This window comes from Ursus arctos, unplaced genomic scaffold (assembly GCF_023065955.2).
Source record: "Ursus arctos isolate Adak ecotype North America unplaced genomic scaffold, UrsArc2.0 scaffold_2, whole genome shotgun sequence".
NCBI lineage: Eukaryota > Metazoa > Chordata > Mammalia > Carnivora > Ursidae > Ursus > Ursus arctos.
This window is the reverse complement of record NW_026622874.1, coordinates 25447175-25471472: the sequence shown is the minus strand read 5'-3', so window position 1 is coordinate 25471472 and position 24298 is coordinate 25447175. Positions and strand designations below refer to the sequence as shown.

The 24298-nt window shown below is 46.3% G+C and overlaps 1 protein-coding gene across 1 annotated transcript; it reads left to right on the top strand.

Moving 5' to 3' along the window:
* Positions 1-608: 608 nt before the first annotated feature.
* On the top strand, positions 609-16469 carry LOC113262983 (major histocompatibility complex class I-related gene protein). Its single transcript, XM_044388014.2, is given in 10 exon segments — positions 609-627; positions 2244-2283; positions 2285-2382; positions 2385-2417; positions 3196-3320; positions 6673-6725; positions 6903-7123; positions 9801-9871; positions 14537-14568; positions 16409-16469. Coding segments are annotated over 10 exon segments (753 nt in total).
* The last annotated feature ends 7829 nt before the right edge of the window (positions 16470-24298 follow it).

The following is a 24298-nucleotide window of genomic DNA, read 5'->3' as shown; positions in this document are numbered from 1 at the left end:
CCCTTTCTTAAGCATTGCTGTTTTAAATTGCATTGCTTCGTCCCTTTGCAGCTTTGTTTTTCTCCATTGCACTTTCCAAAAGACATGATGTATATTTCATGTATTTTGTGTTGTCTGTCCTCCTCCCCTCCATCTATTAAGGTCTAGCTTCCACAAGGGCAGACATTTGTATCTGTCTTGTCTGCTGTGTTCTCAGGGCCTAGAACAGTGCCTGGCACAGAGGAAGCCCTCATATGTTTATTGAATACGCAGATGGATACTAAGAAGATGTGAGAACTAATGTCCATGACTTGTTCTTCCTTCTGCCTCCCTCTCTAAGCAGTTGGGTATCCGCAGAGTAGCCACCAAACCTTTCCAGATGTGGAGAAATGGAAGAGTTTCAAAATCGGTTGCAGATTCAAGCATATACACCTTTTGCAGGTTCCAGACTAGGCGTAAATGAGATTTCAGCTCTGCTCCCCGTTCGCCAGCCTGCACTTTCTGAAAACCATTTGAAACGTATACATTCCGGGTTAAATAGATTCATACTCATTTCAGCATCTTTCAGAGCAGAGAAACCAAATGCTTTGCCAACAACTTAATTCACAAATATTTACGAAGCTCCTACCATGTGCCAAGTTCCCCGCGGTAGGCCTTGGCAGGAACCACAAAGGAAATAAGCGAAGTCCCAGTCCTCAAGTGCCTTAGGGTCAAGAAGGGAGTAGAAGGTAAGCAAAGATACAGAGGATAGAAGGCAGAATATGATAACTACTGATTTGGGGGTAGTATTTGTACTGCTGCTTCAATCTCTGGCTCTTAGTTTCATAAGAACGAGCACTTCCACGATGAGAGACTCTTAGGTCCAATTTGAGAGCCTTCCACTGGGTGGCTTCCTCATCCAAACCCTGCTCCCCCCAACCCCCCAGCCCCAGGAAGGAAAAGGAGAAGGAAAAGCTGAGAGCAATGAAAAGGGCCTTGAGGCCTTCCATTCTGCCCGGGCCTAGGGAGGACCAGACTTCTCCATCTTGCTCAGCGCTACAGCTGACAGGCAGGACCCCACTCCACGGAGGGGCCCATGGGGCTGGGCACCTACTCTGAACCCGCCCAAGCTGCCCCCAGCCCAGCCAGAGGAGCAGAGAGAAAGGAGAGGACAGTTCAGCTTTTACAGAACTGGTGCAGTCAGGCGGAAGGGGCCCTGGCAGGACCTGGTTCAGTCTCAGGGACTCCTGCCTTCCTTCGAGGTTAAGGTAATGGTACCCCGGCCTTGTGGTGGCCCTTTCTCAAAGACAGTCTCCATGTGATGAATGCTTCAGAAACAGTTTTAGAGAAAAGGAAAGTATAGACAGACTTGCATGTACCAAAACCATCCCAACCGTTTTGTGAGATGATTTTTTTTAATTTGATATTTTTTTCTTAAATATATATTTACAAATAAAGACGAAGGAGTCAACATCATTAAGTGGTATTCAGCCTGGGGAATGGGAGCCTGAAACGGTCCAAGGCTCCCTGCCATGGCAAGGGCCACATGGGGAAAAGATCTGAGTGCTAGGGGAGTTCCCAAAGGGACAAGAGCATTTGGCTGGGCAATCTGGAAACACTGTGGAGAGGTAGTGTCTAGCACAGTCCTTAGGCAAGAGAAGTCCCTGGAAGTGGATGTGACTCCACACAGTAGAGGGCCCCACTCATCCACAGCCTTCCCCGCAGAGCACTGTGCTTTTAAAACACTTTTTCTCAGGAGGCCAGAGTCCTTATGCGGGCTCTCTGACTGATCTGGTGTGTGTGTGTGTGTGTGTGTGTGTGTGTGTGTGTGTGTGTGTACCTGCACAGGGTAGGGAAGGAGCCCTCATTTACCCACTTAGAGCCTTTATTCATAAAACAAGGGGGCGGGTTATCAGGGTTATTAAGCCCTCTGACAGCAACCCCGGGGGACCAAGGAGTGGTCCTGGGCCCTTCTCCCCTAAAGTCCAGAGCAAGGCTCCCTACTTCACTTCCAAGTTGAGATTACCTGTAAAATTTCATCCTAAGGTTTCCAAACTAGGATAAAAAAGCCTCCAGGTCTTGAGCTGGAGATCTTCGGTCCTTTCCAGGCTCCAGTGCCTGGGTTCTGTGATGGTGTAAAATGAAATAGCAGCTAGGTCCTAGGAGGAACGCCGCCAAACACAGCACTGACGTGGGTTGCGATTGTCCGTGACTCTAAATATCTTCTTTCTTTGCCTCCCTTCTAAGGATTCACTGGCTGACATAGTTTCACCTGGGCATTTCAGATGTGATCACTGACTCTCTTTCTCATCCCATCATTACACATGAGTGTCTCTTGGCAGAAGGAGCCGTGGGCTCCGTGGACGGTGGAGAACCCCTTGCCTGGTCACTGGAAGGGGTACACCCAGCTGCCGAGGGGCTGGAATGCGAGCACCTGCAGAGTCACCACGATCACTCAGGTGGTGAAGGCAGCAGAGCTGAATGCTTGCCCTCACTAGCCCCCATTCCTGCAGAGAGGTCCCGGGGCCGGCAGTGAACACAAGCAGTTGCTGACTTGCACTCTTTTGGCAAAGCCTGGACAATCTGGCTGATCGCGTTCAGTGCCTGCCATCTGCCTGAAGCATCTTCCAAATCCTCTCTTCCTTGGAAGCCCTTCGTCCTTTGCCCCCCCCATCCCGATGCCGCCCCCATTCAGGCTTCTAGGCTGTATCTGCTCCTTTCTCATTCTAAATTTGGCCGTTCTGCATCTCATTTCCTGGTGGTAGGCTCAGTGAGCCACGTGCTGTGCGCAATGACTTACTACATTAACTTTCCCACGATATTTCTGGCCCTTTCATATCTTCCTCTCCTTTACTGCATTATAAAGTTAATCAATTGATCATTCCCGTTATTGGGTAATTCCCCAAGGCAAAAATTATCATGGTCCTATGGAGGACAAATATCTGTTGCTAGGTGGGTCATGTCCTAGGAACCTCCTGGAGGCATGCCTGTGGGATGATGTATTCGGGGGCAGAGGATGCTTCCAGCCATACCCCTGGTCACCCACTGGATGCCCACCTCTATGTCCCTGTCTAAACCCCTTCCTGCCCCGCATGTGTGAGCCAGGGTTGCACACTTACCAGACGCTGACTGGCTAGGAGTTGCTGGAAGACAGAAGCACCACATTTGTCCAGCATGCCCATGAAGGACAAGGTTTTATTATTTTCAATTAAGATATCTTTTTCTGGATGGCTACAGATAATATGGCTCACATCACCAAGTGGGCATGGGAGGCCAGTTGGCATGAGTTATAATATCGAAAGAACTAGCTGGAAGAAGAACTTATTACCCTGGAGTATGGGGAAGATACTTACAAAGGGCAGGTAAAGAGAAAGGAGAACACCGGGTCCCCTGAGCCACTTATAGTCACCCTATTCTGAAATCCATCTTGTGAGTCGGACGATGGTGGCCTGTAAGTCCCTGTGAAAACTTCCCATAGTTATTTTTTATCAGCATCTGGACAAGATTCAGCAATTCCATCTGTCTTGACAATGGAGTACCTCCAGGGACACCTCTTTTTTTGGGGTATCCAATGAGACCAATCCATCCACCTCCTGTCAACGATAAGCTGGGAAATACTTTGGGACGTGGAGCAATCCTCACTTACCGAGGGCTCGCACGACACCAGCACGAGTGACAATCTGGACTCACAAAGAAGACAAATGGTCTTTGCTTTACTAAAGGATTTATGTTAAGATTTCTTTCAGTTAAAAGCTCCTCTTACACATCAAAGATGAGACTCAATTGGTCCACTTTTAGTTAATGCAGACTTTTCACCTATAATCTTATTATTTTAGAAAATTCTATAGCATGCTATGGGTAACTCCTGGACACAATGTGCCTTTCCCACTGGAGTTATCTTGAATGGTGGAATTTTCCAGAGCTGCGGTGGGCCTTGGGAAGACATCTGGGTCACAGTTATGATTCTAGACTCTCTGTCTAAGAATATCGGCTTTGGAGGCAGGTGACTAGAGTTTGAATGTCAACCCTCCCACTCATTAGCTGAATTAGACATCTGAATTGCACTGGTTGCAGGTAACAGAAACCCACTCAAACTGTCTTAGAAACACAGAGGGAAGCCATTTGAAAGGCAGGAATCAGGGCAGGGTGAGGACCCCAGGAATTAAAACCAAGATGCAAAAGAAGGGGGGATGTGGCAGCCAGCCTAAAGCTCAGAGATACCCTCAGCCCTTTACCATTCCAAAAGAATGGGCTTCTGGGAATCTCCCAGCTCTGGTTACAAACACTTTTTTCCACAGGAGAACTGTGGTTGGTCTGAACTGGATCACGGGCCACCCCTCGGACTCATTGCTGTGACCGTCAGGAAGCGTGTCTAAGGTCGGCTGCGGGCAACAGAGTCCTGGTCAGAAGTAAGTGACACGCTCAATGTGATTTAGCTGAGGAGAATTCAATCACGGGATTATTCGCAGAGGGACCATCAGGACTGAGGACACCGGAAGTCAAGTACCCAGAGACGTGCAGCAGAGGGAAGCCATACATCCCCAAATCTGAAGGGGCAAGCGAAGGCCGGTGCCCTGGGAGAAGCGCCTTCTAGCAAGTCCTGTGCCTCTGGACAGACACAGTCGCTGGCGGACTGCAGTGAGGTGCGTGGAGAATGGGTGCTGAGAACCCCAAGCTTTCTCTCCTCTGGCTCTCTGACATCTGCCCAGGATGTTCCTCTGAGCGGGCGGCCAGACCCGCCCAGGCCAGGGAGCCCTGGAGGCGCCGTCTGAGGAGCACAGCCTTCCAGGGCACAAGGCAGAGAATAGACTGGGTCTGGGGGCTAGCAGCGAGACAGCAACCAGTGCACGCTGGGCCGTGTCTGGGTTCCAGGGTTAAGATTGGTACTTCTCAACAGAAGTGCGCATTGGAGTCAGGAGAACTGATTTTCCAAAGCATGTCATGTGTTTGTAAGAGCAGGGGCTCCTATTATCAGAAAAAAGGGGAGCTCATAGATGCGAAGCCAGCAAAGCAATAATCTTGAGTAAAACAGACAGTTGGGAGGATGCCTGCCTGCATCACAGACATTGGTGCGAGAAATGTGCATGAAAGCACTTTGTACAGGTAGTTCTCTGCTTACACACTATATCTCATTATTGTCGCCGGACTGAAGAAGGTCTGACGGCTTAGGATCTGGCTGAAATCTACGGCCAAACTGGGGTTGTACTGGACGCTTAGTCCCTGAGACATTGTAGGCCAAGCCTACACAGGTATGAAGAGGGGCCCTGGGAGTCTCCACTCCCAGATCTTCGTGAGTGGCATAGTCTTTGACTGCAAACAAGGAGAACCCTTGGTTGCCTGACCTCCTGCTCTCAGGGAAGGGAGGGAAACTGGGGGGACGGTAGGAAAACTGGAACAAAGTTGCCATTAGTTGGGATTTGAGGGTTGATACTAATCCTGTTGATTCTCTCTGGGGTGAGGAGCTCTTTGAAAGAAAGAGACACCTGGACTCCCGGGTTGTATAGGAAGCATGGGTTCGGTGTATCTGCTCCCCCTCCAAGCCTCCTCTCTACCGACCGGCAGTGTCCTAATAGGCTCTCAACCGTTTGGTCAAAACCCATTCCTAGAAAAGTATCTGGGAACGATTTCTTCCGGGCCCTGTCAAAAAGCAGTATCTCTCCTTGTGGCGTTTATGTTTTATTTTTCATGTTGGGAAGCCTTTTTGTCCTACTAAGTTTCATGCCTCAGGAAAAATGGAAGGAAGGTATTGTTGAGGTAAGGCCCTTCCCTGTGTCCGAGGGCCAGACAGTAAGGGGGGCGGTGGTGAAAATGTGACGCCGACAGACGAACAGGAGGCAGTCCTTCCAGGATGCCGTCAGCCTCCGTCTGGATCACATCTGGATGGGACCCAAATCAGTGGGAATATTAAGGACAGCACCATCTGGAAAATTAGCGGAATAGTCAAGAGGAAGCGAGGCCCCAGATGGACAGTTTTTTGTTGTCACTACTGGAGCCCCTTTGTGATAGGAATTTCTGGAGTTTCTTCAAGGGCATAACCACGACGTGATCTGTTGGTTACATACGTTTGCTTCTGATGACAGTCACTGTTTCAGTCCATTTGGCTGTATAAGAAAACACCAGAGGCTGGGGGACTTACAAACAATAGAAATGTATTTCTCACAGTTCTGGAGACTGCAAGTCTGAGATCAGGGTGTCAGTAGGGTTGGAAGGAGGCCCTGTTCTCAGTTGCAGACTGTGGGCTTCTCGTGGTATCCTCACATGTTAGAATTGGGCCAGGGATCTCTCAGAGCCTCTTCTATAAAGGCCCTAATCCCATTTATGAGGGTTCCACTGGCATGACTTATGCACGTCCCAAAAGCCCCACCTACTAATACCACCACCCTTGCTGTCAGGGTTTCAACATGTGAATCTGGGAGCGACACAAACATTCAGACCATAGCAATCACGCAAGTGCCAGCCCAAGGACACAAGACGGTTCAGAGCCAAAACAGAGCCGAGGTGGCTGGGATATCTCTTTGCATTAGCAAGGAACTGAGAAAAAAGGAAGCCTGCCTTCTAATCTCTAGGCTTTTGCTGAATTACTCATCACAGTCACACATTTTGTAACTCAGTTTTCCTTTTCTGTGACTCATAAAAGTATTTCAAAGGTTAACAGTAAATGATCCTGACACACTTTCCAAACACTCAAAACTATGAGGCTTTTCCCCCCCTTAGAGGACAGAACATGGCTCAACTCCACATGCGTCATTCCCCAGCACGCTGCCCTGGTAGGAGATACACGATAAATATGCCTGTTGTTGACGGACCTGGGCTCCGGGTCATTTTTGGTTTTAGATGCTTCCTGCAATAAAAAAAATAAATTGGGGGACCCAGTGGCCAAGTTCTGGTATTGTATGCTCTGTACCTATAATACGTGTGCTTAACTTTATTTCTTCTTCCTGGAGCCCCCACGGGTCAGAGCAAATCACAACTTTTCCAAGGATTACAACTCCATTCTGCAGAATTCATGGCTTTTACCACCCCCATCCCCACCCCCCAGAAATCTGCATGATTTGGTTGAAAAACAGGGAAGAAATTGTCCAAGAAATAGTGTAGGGAGACATTCTTCCCAAAGGGGATGGAACCTATGTGCCATGGGTATCGGTTGACCTGGACCCTCAGAGTGGTGACCCCTGCCCATGCAGACTGTGGCCTCTATGTGGATCTTTGGGTCCCCCAGGGTAAGGACGGGTTGTGGCTGTCTGGGGAGTGAGAGGAAGGGAAAGGGCAGAGCAGGAAGCACTGTGTGCTTTATTTTTTTTTTTTAATTTAATTTATTTATTTATTTAACTGAAAGCTCGAGAGAGCACAAGCAGGGGGAGCAGTAAGAGAGGGAGGAGCAGACTCCCCACCAAGCCCCATGCGGGACTCAATCCCAGGACCCTGGGATCATGACCCGAGCCAAAGACAGATGCCTAACCATCTGAGCCATGCAGGTGCCCCATGGTGTGCTTTTTTTAAATCAGTGGTTCTCTCACTCTTTGGCCTTAAAGCTCCTTTATTCTTAACAATTATTGAGGACACCAAAGAGCTTTTGTTTCTGTGGGTTCTATCTATTGCTATTTACTGTATTACAAATTAAAAATTTTAAAGATGTTTAAGTACAAGAAAACGCAAGCACGTATCTATTAGCCATCAGAGAGATGATGTCATCATATGTCATATAGCCTCCAGAAAACTCCACTGGGCACAAATGAGAGATGGAGAATAAAAAAGGGGGGGGGATAAATCATGACTTAGACCTCATGGACTCCCTGAGAGGGTCTTGAGGCGCCTGGGGCATTCAGATCACACTTTGAGAATGGCTGTTCCTCTGTTTTCATTGATCACCCCACCCGGAGTTATGAAGTGAGAAGTGACCGTAAGACAAGTAGCGCTGGGCTTCCTGCTGATTACAGGGACTAAAGTCCCCAAACGTTGATAGAGAAGGAGAGGAGGGCTTGTGGAGTTTTCCTCACTTGCTGGCTTTCAGAACCAGAAAGGATCCCAAGGAGGGTCCACTGTGGGAGGGGCTGGAGTTGGCGTCCAGGGTGGGGGGCAGAAGTCCCCGTGAGGCAGGTGGAGGGGGGCAGGCTGTCACTCCTGCAGCTCCACACGGTCTCATTTTCTGCACCGGCCACTCCAAGCTCCATTTACAAAGGGGTTGGGCCTCACTTTGGGATCACAGGAGGACCGTGAACACCGCTCCCCCCTTTGAGGAAGCACACACCATGGATAGTGCTTGCAAGGAGAGCGGTGTGTTTCACAGGTGATGCCGGGTGCCTGACCACAACAAAGCCCAACTCCCGTCCAGGAGAACCATCTGCATAGAAGTTGAGTCACAGAAGGTATGGCGGTCTTGATTTGTCTTTTTCCAAACTATATCTTTATTATGAACTAATTTCAACTTTTGAGGGAATTCTGTCCTTGGTTTCAAGACTTTAGTGTTTTCGCATTTTGACACTTGTCTCCCCAATCATGGGAAAGTCTTTTCTTCCCAAATTCATCTCTCAACACATGAAATGTTGGAGAGTAGATGCCTTTGGAAAATGGGATTCAGGGTAAGGAAAAGAGGAAGGAGAAATGGGAGATATATAGGTTCTTGATACTTTGGGGAAAAATTAATTCATTCAATAACTATGTATTTAATACCTACTATGTTCTAGGCACTGTGCTAGATTCCGGAATACAGCAGTGCAGAGGACAGACATGATTCCTGCTGTCAGAGAGTTTACAGGCTGCCCTTGTAACGTCATTCCCCTGCCTCTGGCTTCTTTAGGCGCACCAACTGATCACGGATGAGGTCTGGATTATGGGTTTGAACCCACTGTGGGCTAGGAGTTCAGCTCTGCTTCATAACCCTGTACAGACTTCAATCTCAATTCAGGTGATACTGTGCAAAGCATATTATTAGATCAAAGTAAAACCAGCCCCTTTACTAGAAAATCAACTCAGGAGTTAGTGAGTCATTGATGTTTTCTTTATAAAGTAGAGCACTGATCCCAACCCAATAAGAAATAGCTGCTGAAGCAAAAAACCACACACACACACACACACACACACACACACACACACAAAAAACAACGACACACCCCTTTCAAGAATGCTACATACTGTGAGTTCCTTCTTAGCTCGTGGAGTTTGTGAATTTGAGTTAAAATTTGTCAAGTACTAAGAGAATCTTGACAAAGCAGGCTAAAAATGTCAATGCTGGCTTCTCAGATTTTGCTGAACATTGCATAATTTGTGTTTGAGCTATAAGGGAACTTGCATCTCTCTAAAAACTTTTCCTTTCGAAGCAAAATGGAATCATCAACTTTTTTACATCAGATCAATGCTTGGAGATAGCTCTTTTCCCGTGGTTTTTCCTCTAGGAACCTTGGTCCCCTTGTCCCCTCTGGACTCAAATGCAGGGCTCAAAATTCTTGACCACATCCCTGATACATGCAGATATCATAGGTTTGAGCATTTGTGGCAGAAAGAGAGGGAATCATGAACTTTTTGTGACATTGGGGAATCTCAGAGCTGGAAGGAACCTTGGGCAGGAAATGTCCTCTACGCTGCCTGCGCGGGAGCACTGCCAGAGTGGGCAGGTCACTGCAGCCTAACACGTTCTTTCTCTTCTCTCACGAGAGTGTTTATTATGTAAGAGCTTTGAGCATCACAGGTGCCTTTGCTGTGACCCTACGGACAGGGCTGGATCAGCCCATGAGATTAGCCAGTGAGTTTCTACAATGGCCTATGAATGGCTGGATCATTTTACACATTTCCTGGCCTGCGAGAAAGTGAAAGTGCCCTGTTCTTATGGCAAATCTGCCGGCTAGCTTGGAATCTTGGAAGTATGCCTGGTCGGATCTGTGGAAGTGAGCTCATTCTTTCTGATGTTTGTGGGAAAGTAAGAACACTAATTATCAGACGTTTTACCACCTTTGGTGGCCCGGAAGTGACCTGGACCCAACTGCAATCTTTAATGCAAAAATAAGAATATGTCTCAGTCTCAGACGGGCGTTCAATTCTTCCTCTACCAGCGTCTCATAGGTGGGCCCAACTCACCTTTATGCATACGCTTATTCTCCATATATATGCACTGGGAATAAAGAAAAACCCCACAGGGAGAATGAACATCCTTTCAATCCTCCTTACGCCCCTAAAATCCTCACCACCGTTTACCTCTTGTCCTGCTGAATCGCCCTAGGAGAGACATCAGTTACTTTCATCAGCCCCACTCCTCTGACCCTGCCTGACCACACACCTCAGCCCAGACGCTTGCTTCAGTGGCCCCAACTTTGACAACTGACTTTGACAACCTGCACCTCAGGCTTGATCTTGCCCCTCCCTTGACCATGACATTTGCCCTCTGGCTTTACTATCACAACCACAGGTAAAAACAGTCTCAGTGTGCCAGGCCCTAAAGAACCCACCTGCCAAGCCTACTTCTTGCTTCACCGTCCCCACCTGCTTCCACAGATGAAGCTCCTACTGGACGTCTCTCACTTCTGGTGTCAGCTAAGTTCCAGAGGAGCACAGTCATCCCTGCTCATCTTGCTTTTAGGGTTTCCATGGGCAAGTCTGATGCCATCTTTTAAGCAGTGTTGCACTGTGAAGAGGGCAGCTTTATGTGGGGAATGGTTTCTCACCATGAAAATAGTGAGGACTTCATATATTTCTGGATGGACACTGACAGTGAGACGGGTGATACGTCTATGTAAATGTCGTGTCTCTCCAGCCGCACGGTGTGCTTCTCAGAGGCATGAATGATCAAAGCGCCTTAGTGCTCCCAGGGCTTTACCCGACACTTAACACGAAACGAAAATGTCCAAATGGATGAAGAGAAGGAGGCAGAGGTGAGGTCAAGGATGTGGTGATAAGACCTTCTGTAACACGCTTGCTGCATTTCTGCTTCCCCTGTGGGGATTTTATTATTTAAGAGTTACATTCATGGGGCGCCTGGGTAGCGCAGTCGTTAGGCGTCTGCCTTCGGCTCAGGGCGTGATCCCGGCGTTGCAGGATCGAGTCCCACATCGGGCTCTTCGGCTGGGAGCCTGCTTCTTCCTCTCCCTCTCCCCTGCTGTGTTCCCTCTCTCGCTGGCTGTCTCTCTGTCACATAAATAAATAAAATCTTAAAAAAAAAAAAGTGTTACATTCATGTAATATACAGGGGTGCTTTGAAACAATACCCAACATGTTGTAACCTTCGTTTTACTAGTGGCTCAAAATTTCATTATTCTTAATAATCTTAGACCTTAATGGCTTTATGAACTCATGTTTGCTGATGACAGATGCTCGGGGGCTGGAATCTATGACATATTTGATAACATAATCTAAGTCTCAAACCCAACAAACCGAGCTGTCATCAGAGTCAGGCTTTGACTCTGGGCTGTCTTTACTTGGTATGTGGTCAAGAACACTGGATGAGAAATCTGTTCAACTCCATCCCTCCCTCCTCTTTCTCATCCTTCCTCCTCCCTTCCCACCCTCTCCTCCTCCTCCCTCCTCTTCACCCTATTTCTTCCTCTTCAACTGTGCTCCATTTATTATCTGTTTTCTTTTTAAGCACATACAGACCAAGACGTAGCTCGTTTCCATGGCAGTGTAACAGGCAGGGAAGGAAGGCAGTTTGGAGAGCAGTGTGAAGGTCAGGCGAGGTCTTCCCGGGCTGGACTGCTCTGCCCCAGGGGTCCTGAGCTGTCCCATCAGATGGCTGGCCTCCCTCCTTTGCCTCTCTCTTCTTGCTCCCACTGTTTCTGAGATCTTCTGAGCCTTCCCTTATTTCTGAGGAACTGCTTGGTTTTTACTCTTCTATTTTTGGCCCAAGACTGTTTTTTTGCAGTTGTGGCCATGAAGAATAGTCATCCGCTAGGGAGGCCAGTGATCACTTTCTGGCAGGGCCCCTCAGCAGGGTCCCTCAGCAGGGTCACACCTGATTTTGCTTCCATCTGGGGTCTTTGTCTTCCATGTGCAGGTCAGGTGGCCCCACGCACTGATCAGATGAGAGCATAAACTCCAGGGCCAATGGATTAATTTACGGTGAGAAACACGATTGCCAAGTAGGTCAGATATGTGTCTCAGCTGGTCAGCACATTTTCTGGCAGCAGAGTCTACGTGAGAACAGCTAATCAGGGTCACAAGAGTGCTTGGTGGCCCCAGAATCGGTGCAAGGGGACATGTTCTTGCTCTTTAGCTCCTCCTTTCACACACAGTTTATTAGTTCACAGAGCTTTCTCCCGGGAGGAGAGGGCACTTGCCCCAAGACTCAGGCAGCAGGCAGTGGCACTAGAATGAAGCCCAAGTCTCCCAGCCCAGGTGTTTTCTACTTGACTGAGGAAGAGTCCCTCACCACCCTTTCTGACATGCCTTCACTACCTCTCTTTCTTTGGACACTTGCCATCTTTTAGCCTTTTATCTCTCTGGGACATCTCTGGATCTCCCTTTCCCACTGGGCTGCCTTTCTCCAATGTCCTTCTGGCTTCTGGTTGCCCAAACCCCACAGGCTGTGTAACAAATCCCAACTCTAGTGGCTTCAAACAGCAACAATCATTTTATTATCTATTATCGTCTGTGTGACGATAGGCCATTCTAGCTTGGGGTTGTAGTCAAATACTGGCTAGAGTTGCTCCAGGTAGATTCAGGGACTCTCCATGTGGCCTCTCTGTGTAGATTAGATTGGGCTTCCTCCCAGCATGGCGGCCTCAGGGCAGTGAGACTGCTTCATGGAGGCTAGCCTCCCTCAGCGAGTATCCCAAGAGATCAAGGTAGAGGTGCATAGTATTTCTATGACCTAGCCTTGGAAGTCACATAGTGTGACTTTTGCCATTCTCTAAGTCAAGCAAGTCACAAAATTCTGCTCAGTTTCAAGGGGAGGGGACATAGACCCCAACATTCAATAGGAAGATTGTCAAAGTCACGTAGGAAGAACATCTGGATAGGAGATACTGTGGTCACCTTTGGCAAGATAAACGTGTTGTAACTGGCATGCCCCACCATCTTCTGTTTTGGTTTCTTAGGGTTGACATGACATTGTAAGGCAAACCGGGTGGCTTCTAAAACAACAGAAATTTGTTCAAAATCAAAGTGTTGACAAGGCCATGCTCCTTCCCATGGACATAAGTGGAGACACTCAGAGCATGGGGACCTCTGCTGAGGAGGACCCCCCTACACACACACACCACCATCACCACCAAACTGTGGCTCCGGGGGAACTCACCAAAGCTTTCACTGTGACCTCCTTCTCCAACAAGTTTCCTTCTTGCTTCCCTACAGTTGGCTTGGCTGAGTTTAAAAAAAAAAAACAAAAAACAAAAAAAAAAAAACCAGCAAATACAGCCACTTACATGAATGACTTATCACAGAGCAAGATAAATACCATTCAGGTCATCAAATTGTATCTTTGTTGTATATCTTGTTTGATAAACTCTGTAAACTCAGCAAAGCCTGCCCATGTATTCTATTTCTGGCTCATAAACCAACTGAGGACACGAGCAGGGCTACAGCTAACCCATACGGGACATTTGTGAAAATTAGAAAACTGTTCTTTTTCTCTGGTAGACACTGACCCAGGCCGGGTCATGGCTTAGCCCAGCAGAACATAGAGTGGATTTCTACCCTGTTTGCCCTCGGTGGGATATTCTTGTCAGGGCTCAACCTTACATGGCAGCTCTGGTCATACCATTAGAAAATAGATAGAAATTGGCTGTAGACTAATATGAATGAATTGATTTGGAAGGGAAGAGCGATGGTAGAAAAAAATAGGTCAATTCATTCAGAACGGTAGAACAAGAAGCCCTGTTTGTATACCCGAAGAGCTAAAATTATCTAAAAGGTTTTACATAATCCTATCATGAAGTTTATTTATGGCGATCTATTTTTAAAATTTTATGTCATATCACACAGTCTGTTTGCACAATGCCTTGTATGCATTAGCGACTCAGTAAATACTTCTAGAATGAACCAGTACAGTATTTTAATTAGCTCGTCCTCATGTACTGGCACAAAAGAATAGTGTCATCTTACAACTGAAGTCATAGAGGCGAAATATCCCACCCAAGATGGTGTGACATTCCAGGGGCCCAGAATGAACACTCTGAAGGCTTGTTGGAGTTCTTCAAAGGTTTTAGCAGCATTAACATTCTTTATTTAATACTTCATCTTGTTATTGCCTTGTCTGTGACATGAGTGATCCCAAACATTCCAACTACACTCCTCCCCACATGTTTCAGGGACAAAAACAGAATTCAGAGGTTCTCACACGAGGCACGGTTTTTCTTGGAGGCTCTGGCAAGAGGCACCGAGAAATGAATTCCCAGCCATCTTGGGGGCCCAAATATCTGAAACCTAATATATGTCTTTTATTCTTAAGGCCAGTAGAGTTGTTACATAATCTGAATTTTCCTTTCTATTGTTATGTGGGTATTTAGTTATAGAAAGTTCTTGCGATACAAATTTCATCAATTTGTATCAATGACCTAGGAAGTGTGTGAAACTGCTCTTTCTGAGCAGAACTGATCACGTATAATTTTTCCCTCTCCCCTTTCCTCCCTTCAGAGGTAGCTGAACCCAGCAGGAACTTCTTCATTTGTCCTTGGCGGGGGTGGGGTGTGAGAGAATGTTTGAGACCAGAAGGTTCTGAGTCGGTTGGAGCTGGACAGTTGGAGCGGAACGGCGGCAGAGTGGCAGCTGGAGAGCTGGGTTGGCCCGGAGCCCTGGCAAGCCCAGCCTGGGTCTGAGGCAAGTACCATGGCAGCAGCCAGACCTCTGAAGGAGCAAAACAGGGGCCAGAGAGTGGGAACAACCGAGGAGAAAAACAGCTTCTGAGCAAACAGCTTCTCAAATGGAAAATACATTCAGGGAATGGGAGGCTACAGAAGAAATGGGAAGCCACCCGAATAGAAAGGAAGTGAAACCAAGAGAGAAATGAGACATTCACCCCAAACTAAGGCAGTCTTTGCTTTTTTTCCCTTTTGAGGTATCAGTAGGGATTCTGAGGTGAATCTGTTATCTGAACTCAGTGAAAGCTCTATTTTTTTCTGAGCAACACGACAGTGGCATAAATAGGGAATTCTGGGAATACATGGAGAAGATGCGAACTCTAAAAGCTGACAATCCTGGGGAAATTTGAAAGGTTGAAGTGATAAAAAGTAAAACATTTGGGAGTCCCATCAGCTGCTAAAACACACCCCCTTGATGCACTCTAAAAGACCTAAAAGCATGTACTCTTCATATTACTCATAAAATGCTACTAATACATGGTCTGTGCATTACACACAACAGGAAGTTGCCAAACCAGATGTAACCCCCAGAGGCTGAGTACTTGGGCGACCCTCCACCTTACTTTTAAAAGACTGAATTAGTCATCGATCCCTGAGGATCAAGGAGGGTTGAAGACGAAGGCAAGCTACTCTAACCCAATGTCGGCCCTTGCAACTGAAATTGAGATCAAATTTCAAAGTTCTGTAAACTTGCCCAGCTTCACAGACTTGGAATCACGCCACAGGATGACTTGTTCATAGCCCCCGTGATGAAATTTCCAAGGATTGTCCCCTGCCAAAAGGAATAAGCAGTTTATCTGTGTGGCATGGTATACACCATATTTTCATTAAAGCCACCAATTTTATTAACTCCAATTTCTAACTAATAATCTGCCACAGATATTGACATTCAAATTAAATTCTTATGGCCTTCATAAGTTAATCAGCTAATCATTGAATGTATGTCCTATGAGGCCTGAGACTCCAGTGCCCGGCACATGGTAGGCACTCAATATCTATGCGTATTGACTAAGCGAATCTCCGTAATGCCTACTCGGAGCCAGACTACATAAGGCAATGGAGCCCAATGACATTTTGAAAATTAGCGAGTATAGAAATGGCTCAGACATACCCTTATAAGCAAATCAAGCTCACATAAAAGAAAATGATTTTGGAGAATGTAATCTAGAACGTATTTCTATAACATAGACCCTGGATTTTATGTGAATAGAAGAAATACAACCCTGACAGTGACCTTTGGTGGTCATGCTGAAAAACACGGGTTGGATAAAACTTCAGCGTGAAATAGGAGGGCCTGCATAAATATTCCATTAATGAAGGGGAGGAGGAAGAGAGGGAAGGATCGGAAGAGCAGAGAGCTGTCTGCCTCCCCGAAGCAGCTGGGCTGGGCTTCCAGGGCCAACAGGCAGTTGTGAGGGTGACATCTAGGAACTCAGAAACGTCTGGTGACACAGAGTAAGTTTTAATCTCTAGTTTCCTTTTGCCTTCCCCACTCCCCAACTGGCCAATCCTCAGAATTAACTCCCTGTCTAAACTCCTAAATGATTTTGGCTCTGCCGCTCCACTGACACTTGCTACCCTGTGTTGGTATTTATGTGTTCCTACACAGCATATCACTCCAGCTAGACCCTCTGGCTAGATTCTGGCTTAAGCCCTTAAGAACACAGTTTGCTTATTTGGAGAAAAAAAAAAAAAGAACACAGTTTGAATTCCATCTCCTTCACTTAAAATCAGGGTGATTTTAAATTTTTTAACTTCTCTGAGCTTCACTTTTATTAAAAGAAAAACAAAAATTAAAACAAAACAGGGCTAGTAGGGGTGCCTGGGTGTGTCTGTCGGTTGAGCAGCCAGCTCTTGGTTTCCGCTCAGGTCACGATCTCAGGGTCATGGGATCAAGCCCCAAGTTGGCTCAGCACTCGGCACGGAGTCTGCTTGAGATTTTCTCTCTCCCTCTCCCTCTCCCCCTCCCCTTGCTCCTGCTCTCTCTCTAAAATAGAGTAAATAAAATCTTAAAACAAACAAATAGGGGGACACCAGGGTGGCTCAGTCAGTTAAGCGTCTGCCTTTGGCTTAGGTCATGATCTTGGGGTCCCGAGATTGAGCCCTGTGTGGGGCTCCTTGCTCAGTGGGGAGTCTGCTCTGTGCTCTCCCTCTGCCCCTCCTCCTGCTCATGTGCTCTCTCTCTGTCGAATAAATAAAATCTTTAAAAAGTAAAACAACCCAGGGCTTGTAAATGCCCGTGTCCCAGTGTTGCCGTAGGAAGTGAATGGAATGCGTATGTGAAGGTGCGGTGCAGAGGGCGTGGCACGTGCGGCATCCCTCTTCGTCAAAGGACACCTCCTCCAGCCCCACGTAATCAGAGCGACCATTTATTGAGTGCTAACTGTGAACGTTCTCCGTGCGTCATAGCAGCTTTGGCAGCAGGTGTTATGCCCATTTTGTTGATGAGTTATGTTACTTCACAAGGTCACAGTGACCAAGTGGCAAAGGCATGATCAAAACCGAGTCCTTCTCCACATACAGCTTGCGCTCCTTTCCATACACCACCCTATCTGCACACACTAGGCACTCAAGCAATGCGTGATGAAAATGGTAAGGTGTCATCTACTCAAAACCATGTTCTATAATGAACCCTGGGAAAAACCAAAACCAACTTTACAATGAATCAAAAATTAATAAACTCCCTTATCAATTTGTGAAAGTGTGAATCTTTTTGCTTAGCTTTTGATAATGTGACTTAAATGCTGAATGAGGCCCACAGGACCAAATGAAGCACACAGGGGGTTCTTAAACATTTCGTGGAAATATCAGTGAAGGCCATGGATAACATTCATTACTTGCCAATGCATGGCAGATGGGAACAGCTGAGGCACAGAGGGAAAATGAAAAGCTCTTTACCTTGCAAACAAACTCACCCAAGGTAGGTTCAGTGGTGCATAGAATTTTAGTTTCGGAGGATGATATAGTGAAATTCTTTCATTTTACAGATGAGAACGTTGAGGCTTGGAGGGAGTAAAATGATTTGCCAAAAGAAGCTCTGAGACCAATTATAAACTTCATGTGTTTATGTAAATGTGTTCAACGTCATTAGTCATTAGAGAAATGCAAATTGAAACCACAGTGAGCTATCTCTACATACCTACAAGAGCAGCTAAAATAAAAATTAGTGAGAATACCAAATGCTAGAAAGGATATTGAGAAACTGGATCACTCACCCATTGTTGGTGGGAACATAGAATGGTACTCTGGAAAATGGTTCGGCTATTTCTTCTAAAACTAAAAATATACTTACCCAGCAACTGCACTCCTGGCAATCTACCCCAGAAGAATGATAACTTATGTCCACATAAAAATCTGTACACAATTGTTCACAGCAGCTTTATTTATAATAGCCTGAAACTGGAAACAACCAAAGCATCATTACTGGAAACAACCAAAGCATCCTCCATTAATGCATTGATAAACAATGGTACATCCATGCTAGGGAATACTAGTCAGCAATAAAAAGGAATGAACTATATGTGCGACAATTTAGATGAATCTCAAAGGCATTATGCTGAGTGAAAAAAGCCAATCTGAAAAGGTCACATACTATATAATTCATACTACATAATTTCTAGAACATTCTCAAAAATGACAAAACTATAGAGATGGACAACAAGTTAGTTGTTTAGGGATGGTTGCAGGGAGAGGGGAAGAAAAGACAATAAAGGGGTAGCATGACAGAGATCTCTGTTGTGATGGTAGCCCTGTGTCTTGACTGCAGTGGTGGTTCCACAGATCTACACACATAGATAAAATGACATAGAATAATCCACATATATTGTTTTGGTATCAGCTTCTTGGTTTTGTTGGCGTATCCTAATGATGTAAGGTATAACCATGGAGAAAACTTGATGAGGGTTCATGGGATCTCTGTACTATCTTTGCACTTTCTTGTGAATTTATAATTATTTCATAGTACAATATTGTTTTTAAAAAATTGAAGGACAATGCAGCAACTCAGTTCGGTTATGATACTTGTAATTATCTGGCTTGCATGAAACTAGTTCCACGTAGAGATTAGCCAAATAGTGGAACTGACAGTGTTAGCTTGTTAAAGTGATCTGTGCCTATTGTTATAATAAATACCCAAATACTTTTTTAGAAAAATCCTAGTTTGCAATCAGTAGACTGTAAATTAAGATAGTTAAAGGGACCCATTAACAGTGGAATCATCAGAAAAGTCTGTATTATTAGGATTAGGTAATCACATAACATTAAAAGTACTTTGGGGAGCATTGGGGGCATTTCCACTGCTTTAAAACCCCATAGAAGGGGCGCCTGGGTGGCACAGCGGTTAAGCATCTACCTTCGGCTCAGGGCGTGATCCCGGCGTTCTGGGATCGAGCCCCACGTCAGGCTCCTCCGCTGGGAGCCTGCTTCTTCCTCTCCCACTCCCCCTGCTTGTGTTCCCTCTCTCGTTGGCTGTCTCTATCTCTGTCCAATAAATAAATAAAATCTTTAAAAATTAAATAAATAAATAAATAAATAAATAAATAAATAAATAAATAAAAATAAAACCCCATAGAAGAAAAAGTGCAAGGTATTTGGTGCCTGGACCTTGCTGCTATCCTTCATAATTTGAAGATGCACCCACCTGACGTTAGCATCACCTACCTACATGACCAAAAATCTCATCACTTGGTGGTGAGCAGCTCAAGATGATTTGAACTTAAAGTCTCTTTTTGCACAGGCAGGAGGACCACCCCTTAAGACCATCTACTCTTCGACCATTCTGATTGTTGGGTTCTCGAACTGGTTTCCTTGTGGTAACTGTTTTCTAGAAGGTCAGAGCTTCTCCTGAATCTACAGGTAAATCACCCATTTTCTGAGCTCTTAGTGACCTACGGGGAATGACTAATGCTTCCCATTATGACTGTAACGGCCAACCTAATGAATGAACTCCAGCTAACTGTTTATTTCTTAGGGGCAGTTCCTCATGGAATTTATCCAAATATTTGGTTAGGCAAGATGGCCATAATCTCAGCTCGCTTGGTGTGTATTTGTAAATCTAACCCTGGTCAGTTTTGTCCGCAACAGCTCTTCCAGACTCTCTTCACTCGCTCAGGCTCCCTGCTTGACCTCACCCCATTTGCCTCCAAATTCACAGAGAAAGCCAAGGTTCTCAGAAGCTGCTTAGCTTCCCAGCCACAAGCGGGCCCACAAGCCTTCTCCCCCTCACCTCCTTCCCTTCAGCCTCGGTGGAGCTCTTCTACTCTGTTCTGGGCTGGTCCCCCACTAAGGCTCTAGATCTCTTCCTTTACTGACTTCCCAAGACTTTCTCCACCAATTACCCCTCCCCCTGCTGCAGCTTTAGCTTCATGGGCTGGTGCGGATGCACAGAGACAAGAGGAGAGATTTCACAGCCAGCCACACAAGGGTTTGAATACCACCTCCTCCATTTACTAGCTGTGCGAGCCGAAGCACTTTTTTAAAAGATTTTATTTATCTATTTGAGAGAGAGAGAGAGAGAGAGAGAGAGAGAGACTGTGTGTGCACGCGCACTTGCACATGCAGGGAGAGTGGCAGAGGGAGAGGGAGAAGCAGACTCCCCACTAAGCAGGGAGCCTTTCAGTTGCAGGGTTTGATCCTAGGACCTGGGGATCATGACCCAAGCCAAAGGCAGATGCTTAACCGACTGAGCCACCCAGGTGCCCACTTTTTTTTTTTTTAAGTTATGGTAAAATACACGTAACGTGAAGTTCACCGTCTTAACCATGTCTAAATGCACAGTTCAGTAGTGTTGAGTAATTCAGATTGTTGTGCAACCAGTCTCCAGCGCTCTTTTCATCCTATAAAACCGAAGCTCTGTACCCACTAAACAACACCCTACTCACCCCTCCCCAGGCTCCGTTTTCTGCCCCTGAGTCTGACACTTTAGGTACTTCATACAAGGAGAATCATATGAAATTTGTCTTTGTAAGAGGCTTACTTCGCTTAGCAAAATGTCCTCAAGCTTTATCTTAAGCAAGTTTTAAGGAGTTCTTTTTTAAACATTTTATTTATTTATGTGAGAGAGAGAGCACAGCAGGGAGAGGGGCAGAGGGAGAGGGAGAAGCAGACTCCCTGCTGAGTGCAGAATGATCCCAGGGCCCCTCGAGATCACGACCTAACCCCAAGTTGGACACTCAACCGACTGAGCCACCCAGGAGCCCGTTAAGCAAGTTTTTAAAAACCACCTCTAAACTCCAGTTTCCTCACATACAAGCGCCACACCTTCCCCAGGGTTGTGGGGAGGGTTACATACCATGGGAACTCAACTTTGGTTGCGTCCTTTTCCTCTTACTCCCTGTGATCTTTCCCTGGATTCAGAAACCCTCCCAGGTTCCTGGATAGCTCTCTCTACTTAAGACCTTCCCTTATCTTCACAATCAGGGTTCTTCTGAGCAAGGTATCACCGAGCTGTCTCCACTCCTCACTTCCTTGTCACTCCTCCTGTTCTGCAGAAGGACTTGTATATGTCAACTACCCCTCCAGTCATGCTGCTACTGGGGAAGTCACTGGAAACACCCAACTGTCCAATCAACTTCTTGGTCTAATTTCACTTGTCCTTTCTGCAATACCTGACATTAATTAAACATCACCCAATGTACTTTCATTGTTAAAAGCTCCTTCCTTGGCTTTTGTAATGGCACTGTGTAGCATTCTGAACTGGTCAAAAAGGTACTTAGGAGGGGCGCCTGGGTGGCTCAGTTGTTAAGCGTCTGCCTTTGGCTCAGGGCGTGATCCCGGCGTTCTGGGATCGGGCCCCGCATCAGGCTCCTCTGCTGGGAGCCTGCTTCATCCTCTCCCGCTCCCCCAACTTGTGTTCCCTCTTCGCTGGCCGTCTCTCTCTGTCAAATAAATAAATAAAATCTTTTTAAAAAAAAGTTACTTAGGAATAACATGAACAGAGGCTGTGTTTGTATTGTTTTTATTATTATTATTATTATTTGAACTCTGCCCAACAGGAGGCTCGAACTCATGACCCCGAGATCAAAAGTTGCATGCTCTACCGACTGAGCCAGGCAGGTGCCCCTAATGTATTCTTTTTATTCATTCAACAACTATTTTGTGAGCACCCTATGTACCAGCCACTGTCCTAGGTTCTAGAAATACCTCGATGAACCACAGACAAATACGGTGCCCTGGCATGCTTCGGGGGCAGATAATACTTCATTAAGGATTGGGTGGTGGCTGGAGCTCCCCCTACCCACTCCCATTCTTCTGTACATTATTCACTTCTGCTCTAGAAGAAAAGGTAGCTCGAGCCTCTTTCTCTGACACCACGAGCCTTGCCTTCATGAATTGCATCACAGGAGGCTTCCCTGTGCCCTCTTTGATCCCACCCTTGTCCTTGCACAAAGTCCTATTATAGGGCTGATCCTGGGGACACTCTATTATTAGTGATGATAACTCTATTATAATGACGATTTCTGTTTAGATGACTTTCTGTTCTCACCTGACTGTCTCCCCTGTAAGGAGGTGGGCTGCATGAAGGCACCACTGGATGGGGCCATACTCAGCCTTGTGTTCCCAGGGCCTGATATAGTGCCTGGCACATAGTAGACAATCGGGGAATGTTCACTGGATGAAGTTGAATAATTTTATTTTTTTTAATGTTAGTAAACAAGAATATTGCGATGGCTCTTCTGTCCTCTTGTGTTTTGTTGGTCTAGAACCTGAACTGCAGGGATTTTAATAAACCCAGAAACATTTAGGAAACATCTCAACTCCTTTTTCCTTTAAATAGTCCCCCACTGCCACAAATTTGGCAAATAAAGTTGGGCTGCTCGAAGTCTTTTTCATTCTCCTTTTTCAAGAGCATTGGAACTGGAAGGGACCTTAGATGAACCTCATCATTTCGTAGATTAGGTCCCCGAGGACCATGAAGTGCCATGGCTTACACAGGGTCACCCAACTGGCTAGCGGCTGGGAGGCAGGTGGTATCCTTTGGGGGAGCAGTCATGGATGTGTGGAAATGGGGGGCAGCGAATCCTCCACGGGGCCCAGAGACCACTTCCAGCCCAGCTGCTCGCCTTGCGCTGTGTGCTTGCTTCACAAGAGCGGCGAGAAACCACGACCATGCCCAGACCAACCGCGGGTTTTCTGAGCAGAGAAGAAAGCACCAGGCTCAGTATTTCAGGCACATATTTACAACCTTATCTTTTCTTACTCTAAAATGTTCCTGAATAAGAGCTTTTGAGCCAAGAGTCTTAGTTTGCAATTCTAGTCAATACAACTTGATTTTGTAAAACAACCTCCAGAAATGCCCAGGATATTAAGTGATACAGGACTGCAGAGAATAGTCAGTAGAATTAATGTGCTAATGAGGTAGTAACACAGCTTTGCTCAGGATTAACACATTCAGGAGCCAACCAATTAACTACCCTTTCTAATACCTCCCAGGCATATTCTGTGTTCAGAATTTGGTAAAGCTCCTGGCCTCTGCAAATCTCAGCTCTCCTGTGCTTTTTGTTGCGTTTGGAGGGGGGAGGGTTGGAGAGCTTGGGGAGTGGGGGAGGAGTTGGATAAATGAATGGCCGAAAGCTAGCTGATTGCCAAATCCCAGAGTGAGCCATCTTGTATACTAAATATTGGTTATGTACCTGCATCGTCACAGACCTGCTCAGCGTTATCCCAGCCCTTCCGGCACCCCAGTTTGGGTCAGGGCCCAAGAACTGTGCTCTCTGGGCTGCAAGTATCCCATTTTGCCTACTGTGTCAGTGTTGACCTTGCTCCCGAACTGCTCTCCCTCTATCATGCAGAGTCCTTGCCAAAGTAAAAAGAATGTAAGCATCTCTGGGTCCAAATGTTTAACATCTGAGTCAGCCACAGATACCTCTGAAGGAGGGTCCTTTGGAAATATCACGCCACATATATACTCCCAGTCCTCTCTCTTTCCTTTAGAAGCCCTTCTATGGTCTCCAAAATATCCCCTCTCATCATGAGGTTGTTTCTTAAGATATTTCACAGAGCCGAGGTTGGGCAGCTATATCTAAAATGCTTTATATTTGAATCACTCTATACTGCCCCACCATTCTCTTTCCTGGAAACCTCTTCCTCCAGGGAGAAGAGCTATTTCTCTCCTCTCTTAATCATTAATTCAACAGACGTGTGCTGAGTATAACCCTGTGCATGCCATGTACCATGTAAGGTGCTGAAGAGGATACCTGTGGCGCGAGTCTTGTTGGAACAAGTCAATCCCATTACTTCTCTATCTTGTCTGTCAGAAGAAAGTTTGCCAATCGTATATTCCCTTTTCTGAACTATCAAGAGGAAAAGAGAAAATGTATGAGCATTCCAGGTGTCTTGCTCCACTATTTACTCTCCTATCCATCCATCCACTCACCCCAACACTCTGAGAGTCCTTCCAGCATCGGAGCGCCTCCAGACCAAGCCACAGACCAAGCTCTGGGCTAAACGCGGAGGATCCACACAGGAGACCCGCCCGCTGCCCTCAAGGAAGTAAGTGCCAGTTCAGAGGGACATGGTCCTCTGATCAGACCAGGAGCTAGAATGTCACTACTAGAGTG